Source organism: Phyllostomus hastatus, unplaced genomic scaffold (assembly GCF_019186645.2).
Source record: "Phyllostomus hastatus isolate PE091 unplaced genomic scaffold, TTU_PhHast_1.1 phas_scaffold_442, whole genome shotgun sequence".
NCBI classification, from domain to species: Eukaryota; Metazoa; Chordata; class Mammalia; order Chiroptera; family Phyllostomidae; genus Phyllostomus; species Phyllostomus hastatus.
This window is the reverse complement of record NW_025334030.1, coordinates 2,150,426-2,168,090: the sequence shown is the minus strand read 5'-3', so window position 1 is coordinate 2,168,090 and position 17,665 is coordinate 2,150,426. Positions and strand designations below refer to the sequence as shown.

The window sequence follows — 17,665 nt, the reverse complement described above, 5'->3', positions numbered from 1 at the left end:
TGATTCCCTGTCATTTAAAGAGACAAACATAAGCAAAATATATGTTAATTTCTTCCCAAACCCCCACTACCACCAGCCCCACCATCCAATTGCTAGGTTATACTTGCAGGTTTTCATGCTGATTTTGGCTTTACCTGTTTTCACCATGACCATGCTTCTCTTTCTCTCTCCCACACCCCCCTCCAGCTCCATTTGTAGCAGAAAGCTCCTAAGTGAGTCTTTACACCGGAGGTTTGTATGCTCAGCCCATCAGCCTGTGGATCCATGTGTTATTACTGAGTTTTATCCTCTGAGTACATAGCCTGTAGTTGGGTTTGACTATTGTGTCAAACTTCAATGCACTGGTGGGAGATCTGCAGCGACCAGCAGGTCCCTCCCAATCCCTGAAAGCTGCTGGGCACTCTTTTTTGCTGATAAGCAGTCTCATTTCACACATGTCAGATTACCAGGATGAAGCTGCTGATACAGCACGTGGTGCTGAAAGTGCCGTTACCTGCAGCTGGCCTCTCTCCTGCAATGAAGAGGGGACAGGGACACCCAATCAGAAGGAAAATGTATAGAGCTGGCTGTTCACCAATGTGAAGGTTACTTCAGAGAGCCCTGGGAGTGTTTTGTCAGTTTTGTTTGCAAAGAGATAGGGAGTGAAGGATTATGATTCTTGGCACTGATAATGTCCCCTGGGCCACAAGCTAATCCAGCAGGACACCAGATGTAACACAGCCATTTTATTCGCACATTTTTGTGTGGTTATCATGGAGGGCAGGAAAGGAATGAAAAGGCTTAGGAGATAATCATCAGGCAACATCTTTCCCCTTTTGCAAAGCAATCAGAGCTATGGCTCTGCATGCACTTAGCCGTAGCAGCAGCCATTCTTTACACAAATATTTGTTCATCACCTAATGTGTGCTAAGCATCTTTCAAGATGCCATGGGCACAGTTGTGAAGGTACCTGGATCCACAGGGATTCCATCCATGGATCTAGTCATCCATATACTCATTCATTCAGTAAACTCTGGTTGTTACCTTTGTGCCAGGTTCAGTGCTTGATACTCAAGAAAGAAGATACAAATTTGGCTCCAGAAACAGAATCCTGGCTTTATCACTAAGATTTGGGTAACTTTTCTTTAGAGCCTCACTTTGCTTCTCTGGAAAATGGGTATTAAAACAGTTCCCACCTTCTAGATCACTGTGGTGATTACATGAGGGATGATATTTTAGGAACACTTAGCACACTGCACAGCTTTAAATGTTGGTGAATAGAGTGCCATAAACTTATTCTCCAGAGGGAGGCCATAATTGTGGGCCACTAAGAGAAAAGAGAGGAAACACTCACAGATCTCCTGTCAGATGCTGGCTTCAGCTCTACCCTCACTGGTGCTGGGCAGCACCCAGGGAGACCAAAGGAGGCCTCACTCTGATACATGGACCCAGGTTCTTGCTGCAGCACAAGAAAGGATTCCAGAATGGGGTAGAAAGATTTAGCAAAGAACAGTACATTGATTAAAGTGATGGTTACATGCTCCAGAAGTGACAGTGGGTGACCTTGGAGAATGAGATGCCCTGATAGAGTGTGGGTGGAAGGTTTTTATTAAATGTAGGCAAGGGGTGGGGATAGGGTGGTGTTCAGCTTCTGACACTGGTGAGGTGACTGCGGATATGGCTCCTCCTAGTCCCTCCTCTCCAGATAGTGATTTCTTTTTTGGTCCTCCAGAACTGTCATGGAGATTCAGGGGGTGGGGGAGAGAGTGGTGGTGGTAGAGGTGGAGTGGTCCCGAGCATTGCAAATTTGTTATAAAAGTATTATAATGGCCCTGTTGGTCAACTTTAGGTCAATATGGTTGCCGAATCTCATTAAGACCAGTTTTTGTTTGTCTCAACCATAGGAAATTGGAGAGGGAGAAGTGGGGAACAGGTGGTCAGTAAAAATCACATCTGTGATGTTCTAGCCAGGATGGAAAAGGAGAGGGAGCTTCAGGCCTCTTTCCTATTCTAATTGTTCTTCCTCATCACCACTTACTGGTGACCTTGCCATTACTATGACCTTGGACATATTATAAAACTTCTCTGAACCTTGATTTGCTCGTCTGTGAAATGAGAATGGCTAAATTAGTGTTTGTTAGCTCAGTCCCCCTGCTCAGTGTGCTCATATAGGCCATTGCTTGTTCTTTTCCATCACACTGATGGAACTGATGCTACTATACATGCCTCAAAAAAATCATTGCTCCCCAGGTGCCTCCCATTATTCTGCACCTCAGGTAAGCAGCACATCCCTAAAATGTAGAAAACAATTGTCAATTTATTTGACAAATTTTTGTTTTGTCTTCAGGTTTTCAGAATAATCAGAGTGTAACAGCTGGTGAGGCTTGATGATTTCTTTTCAAATCACATTGAACGCAGCTGCAAAGTGTCTGAACTTGGCCTCTTGCTAAGCAGATCCTAATGGGTTCAGATAACTTCACACACACATGTGGTTCACCTAGACCTTCCTTCTGGGCTGGCAACAGTGCTTATTAAAAAGTAAAAATACCCTTGGTGTTCCTAGACCAAGCAGGGTTCAAGATCGAAGAGCCATCTCTAGACGGAATTTCTCAAAGCTGAGCCATTGAAATGAAACAAATCATGAAGCCCATGCACCCACATATTTGTTAGGTGCAAATGCAGTCCAATATTTAAATGGATCCCCTTGCCCTTTGGATAGTAATGGGATATTTGGAATTACAATCTGTTTGGGTTTGTGGATGACCTGGCATTTCCCACACAGTAAATGGGAGCTTAAGAGCCCAAAGGGTTGTCCTGGGAGGTCACAATACAGCCTTGACAGTGGCTGGAGGAGAATTTGGGGACCTTGACCCATCCCCTGTGTTGTATTTGTCCTCATCTCTGGCACATCTGTCTTTGTGCCCAGATAAGGAGCTTCTGCTGTTGCAACTCACAGTTTGATTTGGAATGAAAGCAGCCTGGGTAATGGCACAGGTGATAGTACCTTCAAATGGGAGGGTCAGACTGAGTGGTAACAACAGGAAGAAGACATGCAAGTGCCTGATGCATTTGACATCTCCAGGGATGGATCTGAATAGGCTGACCCATTTACTGCTTTTTTCTGTTCAAGGTATATTCCTTCGCAGGTGACAAACTAATATTATTATTAAGTGGTATAATTACCTATGCAGATCTAGAGATTCTAAATACACTTATTCCTCCAAACAACCCTCTTGAGACAAGTGGTATTATTATGACCCCCATGTTACAGATTTAGAAATTGAGGCTCAGAGTTACAAACCCAGCAAATGCTGAAGATCAAATAAGCAACCAGACAACATGGCTTCAGAGACTGCATTTTACAATAGTTTCTGAGCCTCTGTCCATCTCTCTCACTTTCGGTCCATTTCCTACCCTGTGGCCAATTATTCTCTTAACATACAGGTTAGAACATGTCATTTCTTTTCTCAGACATCCTTGATGGATCCTTAATGACTACTGGCCAAAGTCTGAACTCAGTTATTTACAGTGACTCGGAATATGGCCTTTGGAGTCTGATGGGTTTCTGTCAAGGGCATGGCTCTGTTTCATGTCACTCCGGTGTCGTTTGGCCACCAGTTTCTCTGAGCTCAGTTTTCTCAGCTATAAAGCTGGCATTAACAATGCCTATCTCACAGAGTTATTAGGGACACTCAGCTCTTGGTTAGTGTATGTAAAGCATTAAGGACAATGTAAGTGTTCCTTATATTGGTGCTGTTATTAGGAATAGCCCATGAAACTCTTCTGTCTGGTCTCATCTTTCCAAGATCGTTCACCTCAATAACCTTCCTACATCCTGGCTCTGGAAGATTGCTCAGGGTTCCCTGATATGCCGTGGAGTTTCATGCTTCCTCTTGCTTAGCCATATGTTTTCTTTAAGCAGCAATTTGTCCACTTCTTCATGCTCCCCTTCTCTGACTACTGAACAAACAAAACCTAATTATTCTCCATGAATCATCTCAGTTGTCATTTTACCATATATGTTTCCTCTACTACCCCTCTTCCCCCAAGTCAGAATGTGCCCCTCTCAGTTTCCCTGCTTGGAACCTGCTGTTACAGTTGCTTTATATCAGCTCTTATTAACGTGAGCTTGTTTAAAAATTGGAGTGCTGTGTTCGTTTCTGAACTTGAACTGCATCCGGCATCATGCTTTGATGGTTTTCACAAAGTTGAAGCTCAAAAAGTGTCCCATGGATTAATGAGGGGATTCACACATTAAAATGAACAAAAGTAACTTACATTATGTACTTGAAAAAATATTTACTTCCTTCTGAATTGTTACTGAAAAAATCCTTGAGGATTAAAAATAGAACCTGGGAACTTAGGGATGTAGGATTTGTTTTCCTTTTGCTTCCTTAATTAAAGTTGTAGACTTATAAAGATGCCTATGTATTTTAAATCTGAAAGAAATTACACACATCCAGACTCTAAATCCATGTCAAAGAACTCAGAGTTGCATACGCATGAGTTCTGTATTTTTGATGGTGTCACATGGTATCAAACAATGTAGACTATGGTTGAAATTAAGTGAATGCATTTATTTATTTTATTTTTTCCAATGGCCTGGGTAAGAATTTGCTTTAGGATTAAGGACTATTGTCTTAAGTGATGTGGTCCTATTAAAATATGTATCTTTATTAACATGATACTTTTTTGGAGCATTATGAGATCTAGTTATCAGAGAAGTGAGTAAAAGGAACTGGTAATGTTGATGCAAAGATTTTTCAATGAAAAAATATTACAGAGAAAGTTTAGGAGAGTGCCTGGAACTTGGTAAATGTGCAGTAAATGCTAGTGTCTACTCCATCTGGGACCAAAACATAAGGCTTTGAATAATAGAAGTTTCTAAAATTTATCACAGAACATTATATCAAATGCTTGCATATAAATGTTAAGCATTTTACATGTATTACTTTATTCAATCCTCAGAGCAATCCTGTGGTGTAGGTATGGCTAGCCACCTGCTAGAGGAAGATGCTGAGGTTCAGAGAGGTCCACACATAATCCCAATGCCAAACACAGAAAAAACCTGAATCCAAGTTTTGCTTATTGTACGTCTTGAGTTCTTACCATTATATATTACTGTCTCTCATGACAACACCAGAGAAGCAAATATTTTTGTCTCAAAAATTACTGTATTTCTTGTGGCTAAGTCTATAATATTTATTACTTACTTGAAATCATTTGTAAAGGAAAGATCAACAAAAATGTGGTTGGATGAGATCTCACATTAACTTTTGATGATTGCCTGATGTGCCCTTGGAACATTAACCAAACTTTTCATAACTTTGGTTTAGTTTTATGACTTTCTTCCACTCAGAGATGTTGAGTGCTGTATTGATCCGCCTTCCTGCCAAGCTATCTTGCCTTCATTTTATTGTTTTTGTTTCTCTGGAAAATGGACCAAATGGCTTGATGATTTTTTGCTGAACATGAAGGATTGACTATCAAAAATTTTCTTTCATCTCTTAAAGTCTATTGAATTTCTTTTAAAATTAGGTATTCCCTTATGACTAGATGGGTTTTATCTATTTTTGTTCATTTTTTTCTCTTTTTTTAGGGGAAATCATTTGGGGGAGTTTCATACCAAGAGGCATACAATATATTTTATCTTGGCTTTGACTCCTATTGATACTTGTACACACATTTTTTGGGTGTCTTTGGCTATTGTTGCCGTTGATTTTCCTTTTTATGAGAATGCACATAACTCAGATCATCTGGAGAAAATAAAAGAAAAGAGCAGTTTAAAACAAGAAGATCCAATCCAAACAAGAAAATAGTCTCACAGAGTCGAGTAATCTAATCAAGGCCAAAAAGTTACTTAATAGCAAGAATGGGATTAAAAAATTTTACCACTTATTAGTGACTATTTAGGAAATCATTTTAAGCCTTATAGTCTTCAGAACAGTGAATCTTTAGATGTAAAGAATATAGCAATGCATCTTTGAAAAGTATCTTTGGCGACTAAGGAAAAAAAAATAATGGTATTGTTAGCAAAGGCACTTTATGTATTTCATATGGAGTTCTCTCCCACCCTTGGGAGCAGACCTAGCCACAGTGATTCTGTTGGGATCTGATGCTTATGGTTTTTATACGTAAAGATAACTGCACCAAGTTTGCCTTCATAGTTTTACCATTTCCTTGAGATTAACATTCTTGAGATGATGACACCAACTTGAATTTTCAGTATAGTCATGAGACCTTTCTTAGGTTGAAATGAATTCTGATAAGCTGATTATCTCCCTGAAGAAAATATATCCACATTTCATAGCTTAGTTCCCATCATTTTAGTGCCATTTTTATTCTGAGACCTCTTCCCTGGTCTGAATTAAATAAAGTAATAAGGAGCTTTGGAATCCAACACATATTAAATAGATTTTTTTTAAAGAATTGAGACCTACAGGGTAGAGGATGGGTTTGTTTTATGATCCATTTTCTTTCTCCATGTTGAAGCAGGCATTGCTAGCTAGTTTCCTTTGCTTTATAGAGCAATGAGTTATGAAGCTCAAAAATAAAGTGTTCTCAGTGGTATAAATAAAGCAGTAATCTGAGCAAAATACATCACACTAGGTACTGAGGGTTTTTTTTTCCTTTACTTTCCTTTTTCTTTTTTGTCTCTTTTTTCTCCATCTCCACTACAGTCTGGCTTATGGTCCTATGTATTATTGACACATTAATCTTGGTAATAGAAATGGAAAACTACTTTTCATTGAGAAATAGCTTCAAAGTAAAAGATGATTAATGAACAAAAGCATCTTGCATTCACAATGATGTGCTTTGTGTTCTGGCTCTATAAATCTGTCTATATCTCAATCTCTTTCGAGCTTGGGGATTACTGTATCCTTTCTCCATTTCACTTCAGTGGAACTGGTTGGTTTAGCCCCCAAATGACTATGTGTAATGCAAGGAGGACAGTCAGAATTGCAGGAAGGATCTTCCTCATGGTGTCACGTGCCTGACAAGGAGCATTGAGAGCTCTGAGCAATGCTTGCTGTTCAGGGAAGAGATTGTTACTTAGAATCACTATGTTTGAGAGATCTCTCTTTGTAAGCATATTGCTCACACCTGTACAATTTCTCTCTCCAATGAAAAAGATCAACAGACATAATGAGATGATGGATAACAGCCAAAGTGACCTGCTTGGGAAGGGATGATCCATTAGAAGCTTCCTCTGTGTGTGAGAACAGATCCTGGCATCATGGCACATCTAAACTCTCATAAAAGCACATTGTTGCCTCTTAGGCCACCCCACATTCCCCTCTGGACAGTCATAAGCAAATGATATCTACCTGGAATGGGAACATTCTCTTTCAGAGCTGATAGAGTCTAACCTAATCACCAGTAAGATCAGAGATTAAGTTCTAGTTTCTTTGTGGGAACTTATACAAATACTTAACCATTCTGAGTATCATGCTTTATCTAAAAATTAGATAATGGTACCAACAGCATATGAATTAAATGAGAATTCAGTGGAATGCTGCATGAAAATTGTTTATGATAATGCATGACAGAGGAAGAATTGGATGCTTATTATTTTTAAAAATTTTTATTTATTTTTATAGGAGGGAAGGGAGGGAGAAAGAGAGGAAGAGAAACATCTTTATGTGGTTGTCTCTTGTGCACCCCCTCCTGGGGACCTGCTCTGTAACCCAGACATGTGCCCTGACTTGGAACTGAACGGGTGACCCTCTGGTTCACAGAGTGGCACTCAGTCCACTGGGCCATGACAGCCAGGGCTTATTATTATTATTATTATTATTATTATTATTATTATTGTTTCTGTTATTGTTACTATCTTATATAATTCACATACATATGTCCCTATCTGTTCCAAATAGTACTTACTGAGTTCCTTTAAATCACAATATTTTTCATCACTTTGTTTTGTTTTTAAGTTCATCTTCAACTTAGGAGTACTTAAATATGATTAAAGTAGGTACAACTCTTTGAACACCCACTTTAGACATACTCTAAGTCTGTTTTCTATGTTACCTTATTTAGTCATTGTAAGAATCCACTAGGTGATTTTTACTTCCACCTAATACATGCAAGAATTGAGGTCCAGAGATGTAAAATAATTTCCTCAGGGTCACACAGCTAGGAGAGCTGAAGCAAGGATCTGCACCCAGGTGGGTACAACACCCAAGGTCAAAGCACTTTCTTTATGCATAAACTTGTCTCTTCAAATGTTGTATTCTATCTTCTACTGATCCATAGAAGCTGGATATGGGGTAGATAGGGAACTTGGGCTTAAAGAAAGAGCACTCAGAGCAGCGTGGTTAGTGATGAATACCTAGGTCACAGATGAAAGCCCTTGGGATGCCAGAGGAAAAGGTGGTTTCATTCTAGAATTGTTCACTCATTTATTTATTCATTCAAAAATATTTATTGAGCACTGTTTTCATGCCAGATACTTTGTTAAGTGCAAAGTACTTGGTGTGGAACAAAACCCTCAATGTCCGAGTTCTCATGGAGTGTTCTGTCTAACAGGAAAAGCAGATGCTAATCACATGGTTATGTTCTGTTGTGTAGTTACAGCTGAGATAAATGCAGTGAGAAGGAGCCGGTTCTATATTTGTTGCAGAGAGAGATCCAGAGACTTTGCTGAGGAAGCGATATTTGAGCTGAGAGTTAAAACCACACAGGGTAGAAGCCATGGGGGGGTCTACTTTCTTTTCAAGTTTTGCTCCTGGAGCCTGGTGAGTTGCAGGTGATACTGAGTCCTCTCTATTATCACATTTCATGCATTTGAAGTAGCAGAGCTTCCTGTGTCAAATTTCTGCAGAGGTTGGTTCTCTTTCCATCCTGAGTTTTTTATGTGAGAAGTTGGGTGGTTTCTACATGGATGAGATCCTTTGGTCTCCTTGATACCAAGTTTGTGTCAGGCCAGCACTAGGCACTAATGGATGTGGGTAAACTTAGTGCATTTGAACTCAGGAACATTTGCTCAGAAGCCTCATTCTTCTTGAAGGAAGTAACTCATGGCCCATTTCTATGACAAGAAGGAGCATTTTCATCTTTCAAGTGATTTTGTGCAATGCCAATAATCAGCAAAGAGTTCCTATCCATTTCTGCCAGTCTTTTATTGTTCAACCTAAGAATCTGTTTGCAGGAATTAAAAATCTCTTTCTCTGATTTACTTTGCCCTGCCCTATGGTACCTCTAAAGAAACGTCACAGGTCACAGGAAGTCCCCCTCTTTAAACAGTGGAATTGTGGACTTCTTTAAGTTCATGGTGAGGTTGGTAAAGGAAAGAAACTATTTCAAGGAAGCTGCTATGTGTAGTTGTTACTCACACTTTCCCCCTCAGCTAGAAATGAACCTCAGGGCCTCACCAAAGAGGCCAAACTGGACAACTTCTCTATTTTTGAAATAGATACACCAAATTTTGGTTAAAAGCATGAACTCTAGAGCGAAACAGAACTGGATTTGGTTCCTGGCTTTGCTGATTACTAGTGCTAAGACCTGGGGCAAGTTCTTGCAGATTCTTAAATGCCTAGTTTATCATGATCATCAAAAGGAAATAATGGATGTTGTACCTGGAGGGGGTTTTGTAAATAAAATGCCTGGTACATGGCAAATGCTTAGCATTGGATAAAGATCACAATAGTTATTATGTATTATGTCTTTAGATCTTTGTGAGTTTGTATGTCAGCCTTTATATCTGGGGACAGCAATCTTTTTCTATAAAGGGTGAAGAAGTAAATACTTTTGGGTTTGTGAGCCATAGAATCTGTCACAACTACTCAACTGTACTGTGGCATGAATGCAGCCATAGATAATGCACAAGTGAATAATCATGGCTGTGTCCCAATAAAACTTTATTGACAAAACCAGGATATGTGTTGGATTTGGTCCATGGTCCTTAGTTTGCCCTTGATCCACATGGCAGTCTTCATTAGCACAGTTGTCTGGGCTTGAGCAACCTGCCAGCGTGGTTGTGAATAAGTCACCAAAACATATGCTATAATTAACAAAGCCCACTAAAGCTAGGCTCAGCCAATGGGGTACTTTCTTGGGAGGACACCAGTATCTTGTGCTCATCCTCAGTACAGGAGGTTCAGCAGGGCATCAGGAGTGGTGGATAACAGGAAGGCTGTCTGGAACCCAGGGGTCAAGTTAAGCATGTTCGCTCCCCTTTACTCTGTGTGGATTTCCAAGAGACACTTTTTTTTACTCTACATCATATTCCAAGTCCCTAGACTGGGCCTAGGGACTAGTCATTGGTTCACCTCCTCTTTGGTTATACAAGGGAAACTTAATATTAGCTCCCAGCTGAAAGCACATACTTCTTTCCCTGCACCCTATACCCAGAAAGTTTTACATTTATAGCAATTGAAATAATCAGGTCTCATGTGTATATTTCCTTTCACAGAGTTACTATCACATATTTTGAATTCTGTGTCCTGTCTTATGTACTTGCTGGAAAAAATAATATAAATACACCTTGAAATTTCCCTAGAGTTCAGCTTCTCTTTTCATACCGGGTCTAGCTAAAGTTTGGAGCAGAATAAAAAGAGCCTCATTGCCTTCCACAAACCCTGTTATCTCCGGCGGGTTCAAATACAATTTCTCTGAGAAGGCTGTGGTGCCTTTGCTCTTTTTGGCCTTGAATCTGAGAGTCTCAGGATTTCTTTGGAGTACACACAGCCGCATCTTTTTGACAGACAGTGCAAATTAAAAGATCCAGTACAGCCCAGGAACCAGGGACCCAAACTTGGCCCTTGGGTTTTCATTTACAGTTAGGCACTGCAGACACAATTATTGCTGACAGGGAAGCAGAGGCTGGTGGCAGAGTGCGTGTGACAGGAGGTTCATGCCAACCCGTAATTGGGAGGATTATTTTTAATCAGAACATACCCTACAGCCCAAACATTAGAAATCTCCTGTAAGGCCAAGACAGGAAATTAAACACACCAACAATAAACCTCAGAGTAGGGTGGTGTGTGGGGTGTATTATCATTAGTCTCTCCAAGGTCCCTGGAGCTTCGAGTAGAAGTTTGTTTCCCTAGGGAGGAAGACTGGGAAGACTCTTTCCATGGAACAGTCACAGACATTGTACCTGAGCCCTTGCTGGATGGCTGAGTACAGTCAAATTAAATGCAGCAGGCAGACTAATGAGTGCTTATTGCATTTAAATACTATGACAAGTCAAATATAAGCCATGCAGCAGCAGTTACAACCTGTAGTTCATCAGTAAGGAAAGAGCCTCATTAGGTCTTTATTTTCAAAGATCCAAAATTTCTGATAAATCTTAAACCTACTATGTGCCAGTGATTGTGTTGGCCTCTGGTATGCTTGGGCTCTGCTGTCACAGTTATCTGGCTAATTTTACCTATTTGGCAAAATTTTGTAAGGGACACAATGACTTTGTTTATTAGAAGGACTGTTGGTGACCAAGTAGGCATTGTTGTTGGCATCTAACATGATAAACATTTATTGAGTAGCAATGCCAGGCAATTATGCTGTGTAATCTTCATACCACTCCTCCAAGAAGGTCATTATTATCCCTCTTGATAACTAAGAAAACAGAGGTTGAGAAGTTTGCCCAAGGTTACACATCTCAATGAATGGGAGCATCAGGTTTGAACCCAAGTCTGAATTCAAAATGTATGTGGTACTGTCACTCATGAATAAGGTGAAGCCCAGCCTGAGGCTCTAGAGTGGTCACAGTCCAGTGGAGAGAAGGGACACAGAGACAGAGGTCTACCAGTGATAAGTGCTCAGAGACAAGACTGGAATTCTGAGCTTGGGGCAGTGGGGGCTGTTCACTGTACTTGGGGGGCTCAGAGAGGGCTTCCCAAGGACATGGAGAATAGATACATGTTTACCAGCTAAAGAAGGAACAAAGTCCCAGACATGGGTATCAGCTTGTGCAAATGTGTGCTGATATTAGAAAGTGTGGGACATTCAGTTTCAGTTTAAAACTATTGGTTCATGAATTTTGCTCTTGTTCAGCTCAGTCACTTACATTCAACCAATAGAAGTGGGGGTGGGGGGAGAGAGAGAATATTTTAGGAATACTGAAGCCAGAAACCAGATATCTGATGTGGGAATGGGTAGGATGCAAAAAGAGATGATGTGGGAGGTGAGTCTCCTGATCTGCCCTTGCTGCACAGAATGCCTTTGCATAGTCACAGAGGGGGATGGTGCTGTCACCTGCAGCTCTCCTTAGAAAACAAACCGTACATACAGTGAAGTGACCTACTGGTTCTGAGTCTGGAGCACAGGGTGCTTAGATCCTGCAGCAAATTCAGGGACACACTAAGTCATGTTCATGGCCATGTGCTGCTTGCTGATCTGATCATCCAACTGCAGTTGTGACCACTGGTCAGCACCTTGTATTATGTGCTGAGAGCCACTGGATTTCCTTGGGGAGGATCTCTGTCTTCAAACTAAGGGGGCTGCATGCACTTTCCACCATAGCTCACTCTCCTCCTATCCTAGGTGTGAATGGCACTAACTTCCATGCTCCATCATTGTCATATAGCAGGTAACAAGCCCATATGGTAGTGGCTGCTTTACTGTGCTGATGTGACTTTACACCCCTTTCAAGGACAGTTAAACTCCAGACCCCCAGATAAGGTGAAGGTGGAGGGAGTGTATCCTATCATTGTCTTCTATGTATCTTGATCACATAGCTTTTCTGAATGCAGGGATGGTAGACAAACCTCCCCACCCCACCTCAAATGGGTGAGATGCCACTTTTGAGACCACCAGTGTCTTACTTGCAGCTTTCTTTTTTGACAAGAAACAGAAGCCCATTCAAAGTAGCCTGAAAATGCATATTTATTTACATAGCAAAGGAGTGAGTCTCAGCACTAGAGGGAGAGGCAGGGGATGATGTCAGTCCTTTGAGGGACTGGCATCTTGAACCACTTAGTGACCCAGCAACAATGTGGTCCCCAACCCATTCGGAAACCTCCCTTCCCCATGTTGGCTCCTCCACTCTGCCTGTTCACTCTGACATTCTTCTTGCTCCAAAGCCTGGCTTTTGTTTCTCTCTGTGGGCACATGGCACAGAACAGTGACCCCACAATTACTGAGTTCTCAGTTCTAGGAACTTAACAGTGCCTTTCAAATTCCTGGGAGAAATTAAACTTAGATCTGATGAGGTTTCATCCCTGCTCAACAAAGCCCTGATGGAGCCAGGATCATGTACCACAGACATGATCTCTGGAATGACTAGACAGAGGGAGGGATACCTCTTAGAGAAGCTGCATAGTTACCCAAGTGTGTCTGAAGCTAGCAATGAGGTGAGCAAGCCTACCTTTTCTCTCTCCTTCCTTCCATTCTTCCTCTCTTCTCTCCCCTCTCCCTCCCTCCCTTCCACCTTTCCTTCTTTGGGAAAATATTTATCAGATGCTCCTCATGTCCACAGCAATGGGGTCAGAGCTACAGTTAAAGTGGTGAGTAGACAGATACAGCCTCTGCCCTCACAGAACTAACATACTAGTGAAACAGGCGGACTTTAATCAAATCATTTGTAACTGACTAAAATGATAGCAGTGGCATGTGCTCTGAGGGAAAGATAATGGGCTCTTGAGACTGGTAGTAGGGGTTTTCATCAGGAAGTAAGGATGAATGTGAGTTAATTGAGTGTTAAGACCATCCCAGGTCAGAGATACAGTCTGTACATCTTCCCTTTGGCTGGTGGGCAGTATAGGGTGGTCCAGAAATGGAAGGTCCCTGGGGCTTGAGGAAGGGGATGTCTGCTCATTAATAAATAAATAAGGCTGGAGCTGTGACCAGGAGCACAGCATGCAGGATGTCAGGCTGTCACAGTGCAAGGGCTTCATCCTGCACAGAATGGGAAGCCACCAATATAAGGGTTAAACAACCAAGTAACATGGGTGCATTCATATTCTGTGAAGACTACTCTGCCTGCTCCACGGAGGGATGAGAGGTGCAGCCTGGAGAGAGGAAGGGATCTTAACAGCCAGTTTCAGGGACATCTGTGAGGGGAAGCCACTGATGGCAGAGTTCATGGAAGTAGCCAGCCCTATTTACAGTTCAAGTTACCAACTTAAATGACACACTGCCTGCCCAGGGTCATCAACTTCAGTGTGTTGGAAGTAAATTGGTGGGCTATTTTGTGCATCCATTTGGATGGAGTGCAGAGGTGACTGCAAGTAACACAGGATGGGAGGGTTTCCCTCCATTCTGCTGGGCTTTGTTCCAAGGTCCTGTCACATTTCCTTCACTTGTAGCTCTTTAGCTCCAGCACAGTCTCAGGTAAAAATTACTTACAGTTCCACCAGGGCCCAAAATTCTCCCTGGTTGCAAACTATTGTTTAGATAGTTTGCAAGAGTAATTGCAAACTCAGGACAATCTTAGTGTTTTTGTTGAAACTATATCACTCCTCTAGAACTCTAGAGAGCATCTTTGAGTTTTTTTTCCTTGCTGTCTGGTGCCATTGCTAATGACCGTTTCTATTCTCACCTTGTAACAATGGTTCTCAGTCTTTGTTTTTATAAAACAATCTACCTGGAGGATTTGACAGATTCTTATTAATGTAAACAGGGGGTTATAAAATTCATTGCAACTGCAGGTTGGATTAAACATAGATATAAAGGTGTGGGCATAAAGCTGACATGGACATGAAATTAATGTTATTATCTGGATGCTAAGTATGAGAGCGCTAGAAAAGGCCATGGTGTCAGAGAAACTCTCTTTCTAGAATGAAGTTCTGCGCCCTTCCTTGCACTGTAACACTGTGTGTCAATGAGGAATGCTTCTTATGCCACCCAGTGTAGTGAGCAACTGCTAAGTGGCTGGGCACTGTGCCAGAGGATAAGGCTACTGAGTTGAATAAAACATTGTCCTTGCCCTCTAACAGTTCACAGCCTGAGCAGGCTAAGTCTACAATGGGTTAGAGAGAGGATATGATTCTTTTTTAAAAAAAATTTATTTATTTATTTTTAGAGAGAGGGAAAGAGAGGAAGAAAGGGAGGGAGAGAAACACTGATGTGTGCAAGAGAAACATAGATCACTTGCCTTTCACATGCCCCAACCAGGGACCTGGCCCAAAACACAGGCATGTGCCCTGACTGGGAGTCGAGCCGGTGACCTTTCAGTTTATGAGATAACATGCAACCCACTGAGCCACACTAGTCAGGATGAGAGAGCATATGATTCTTGTTAGGTTGTATGAAAGGCCACAGGCCTCTGAACAAAACTCTGTCTGCAGATGTAAAAAGGTCAATGAAAACTGTAGAAATATGTTCACAGTGGGGTGGACCTTGAAGAATGATTTCTGATTGGCCCAAATCAAGGGCAGTGCAGAAAGAAAGATGTGACCAAAGGAGCAGAGGTGTAACAGTCCTGTATCTTTTAAGTAGTTCTATTTAGGTAGATCTTGGAGTATGAGAGTTAGTGGGTGGAGGAAATGACTAGGGAGGAATAGCAACAGGGTTGAACCTGAAGGTTGAACCTGACCCTAGGATCTATCATTATTATTAATAAATAAGAAGATGCATGTAGATTTTGATACAAAGCCTGGGATATACTATGGGTTCAATAGAACTATTATTTACTGATATTATATTTCAGTGATGATGATGATGATTAGGATGGCACAGATAATTCTCCAGCTGAAGCATGCTAAGAATTTATGGAAGATAAACATATAGCTTGACTATTCACTTCCTAACTGTCTTAACTCTTCTTCCCAAATCATGTTCTTCCACTTTGTCTGATTGCATTCTTCTCATTGTTTCAATCTCAGCTTTATTGCCACTTCCTTGGCAAAGCCTATACCAACATCCCTGACCAAGCTCTGTCTTCCCTACTCGACTGTAGGCACCAAGAGAACAGTGCCTGGCATTGAAAAAAGGTCTTAAGAAATAATAAACTTCTAAACAGCATTGACTCTGTGATAGGCACAATGCAAAGTGCTTCACATATATTAACTCTTAATACTTAACCTCAATTCATTGAGGTAGATATTATGTTTATTTTCATTTTACAGAGGATGAAGCTGAGACAAGCAAGGTTAAATGACTTGTCCATAGTCACAAAGCTAGTAGAGCCATGAATGAGTGGGATGAATGGATGGAAGGAAGGAAGGAAGGAAGGAAGGAAGGAAGGAAGGAAGGAAGGAAGGAAAAGGATTGCTATTTGCATCTTATTGACTTTATAGTGGCCTCTGCAGACCCTGGTTTCTCTTTCTAATATTTTAGAACTCCTTGATGTTCTCAGATATTCTATTTTATTAAATAATGAGTTCACCTTATTTGAAGTATAGAAAAAGAAAAGGCCCATCATATTAAGAAAGAGAAACATTTTCTAAACAGATATCTGCAAATAATGTTAATAATTAGAGTCTGAAATTTTTGCATTACATTGAGTTGTGGTATAAGTTGTATCACTACTTCTTAGGAGTAACTGAAAGAGCACTTGATCAAGATCCCAGAATGCTGCCAACCAGGGAGGAAGCAGATCAACTCTCTTGGGTACAGAATGCTATCTATGTCTTTCAGATCTATTAGTAAATCTTGATTTTTTCTGGTGAAGATGAACTTTCCCCCAATTCACTGAATTATATGAGATTATAGTGGCCATTTGCAGTTCAAGTGATATTGGTTAATTTAAATATTAATGAAAGTCAATCTTACTCCTTCTGATTGGGTGATGATAGCCATGTTTATGAAATTTATTATTGATGGGGCATTTATATCACATTTTCATTCATTGTAAATGGAGTCACTTTGAACTTTAACTATCATGGGATGGAATATTACAGAATCTTGGAGTTCTAGAGTTAAAACAGGATTTAGAGTTGATTTCCTCCCACCTAACTCTATGCAGGAAAATCCACAATACTATTTCTGAAAGTTGACCTCCAGCTTTTCCTCAAACACATCTTATGACAAAGAGCTCACTGTGTAAGACAAGAGCGAAACAGAGTGGGTCAAAACTTGGTGTCCAATTGCCCAAGTTCAAATCCAGGCTCCACTACCTACATGCATATTTTGGGCAACTTACTTGAGTTATCTGAGCCTCCGTTCCCTGTTCGGCAGTAGAGAAAACAGTCACACCTCTAAGTGAAGCATAAAAAGATTCCATGAAAATCTGTTTACAGACTTGATCTTAACAATTTTCATCATCATCATCACTCATTATTAATTCACTGTAAGGTCAAGAATCTGTTTAAGAGGTTAACCAGAGATTATTATGACAAAAAGATGCAGATACAATTTAAGAATATATTTCTCAGTATTAAAGCCTTCTTTCTCTTCTTCCCTAGGAAACTGCTCAAAGAACTCATGCAAGTGGAACTTACAGCTTCCTTGATCTGGCTCAGCATTCAGTAAGTGCATCCACTTTTGAACATTTATTACATAAATGCACCCGTTTCTTTGATCGTCTTCTCTATGAAAAGCTGTCTTCAGCCAGCCTGTAGTTCCCACAGACACTTTCCTGCCTGCCTGTGTGTTTCTTTTCTACAGGACTGTATTGGATTCAGAGATGGGAGGAGGGTCTAATAGCAGAACCCCCACAATGAACATAGGAAAAATGAACATGTGAGAGTGTGGATGGGTTCACCTTCTCATTGTTGCCTGGGGATTAAATTAACTGTGTGTTTGTTTTCCTTTAGTCACCTAAGTTTTTCTTCATTAGGAGGCAATTTGTTCCCCTCTCCCA

At 40.9% G+C, this 17,665-nt stretch overlaps 1 protein-coding gene across 8 annotated transcripts in view; it reads left to right on the top strand.

Moving 5' to 3' along the window:
* Positions 1 to 17,665, top strand: part of RBFOX1 (RNA binding fox-1 homolog 1) — a 1,503,477-nt gene that overhangs the window by 252,426 nt on the left and 1,233,386 nt on the right. For all 8 annotated transcript variants that reach the window (XM_045820711.1, XM_045820717.1, XM_045820712.1 and 5 more), the window contains exon 2: positions 17,268 to 17,330. In XM_045820711.1, coding sequence (XP_045676667.1) covers positions 17,268 to 17,330 — 63 coding nt within the window. The remainder of the gene's footprint in view (positions 1 to 17,267; positions 17,331 to 17,665) is intronic.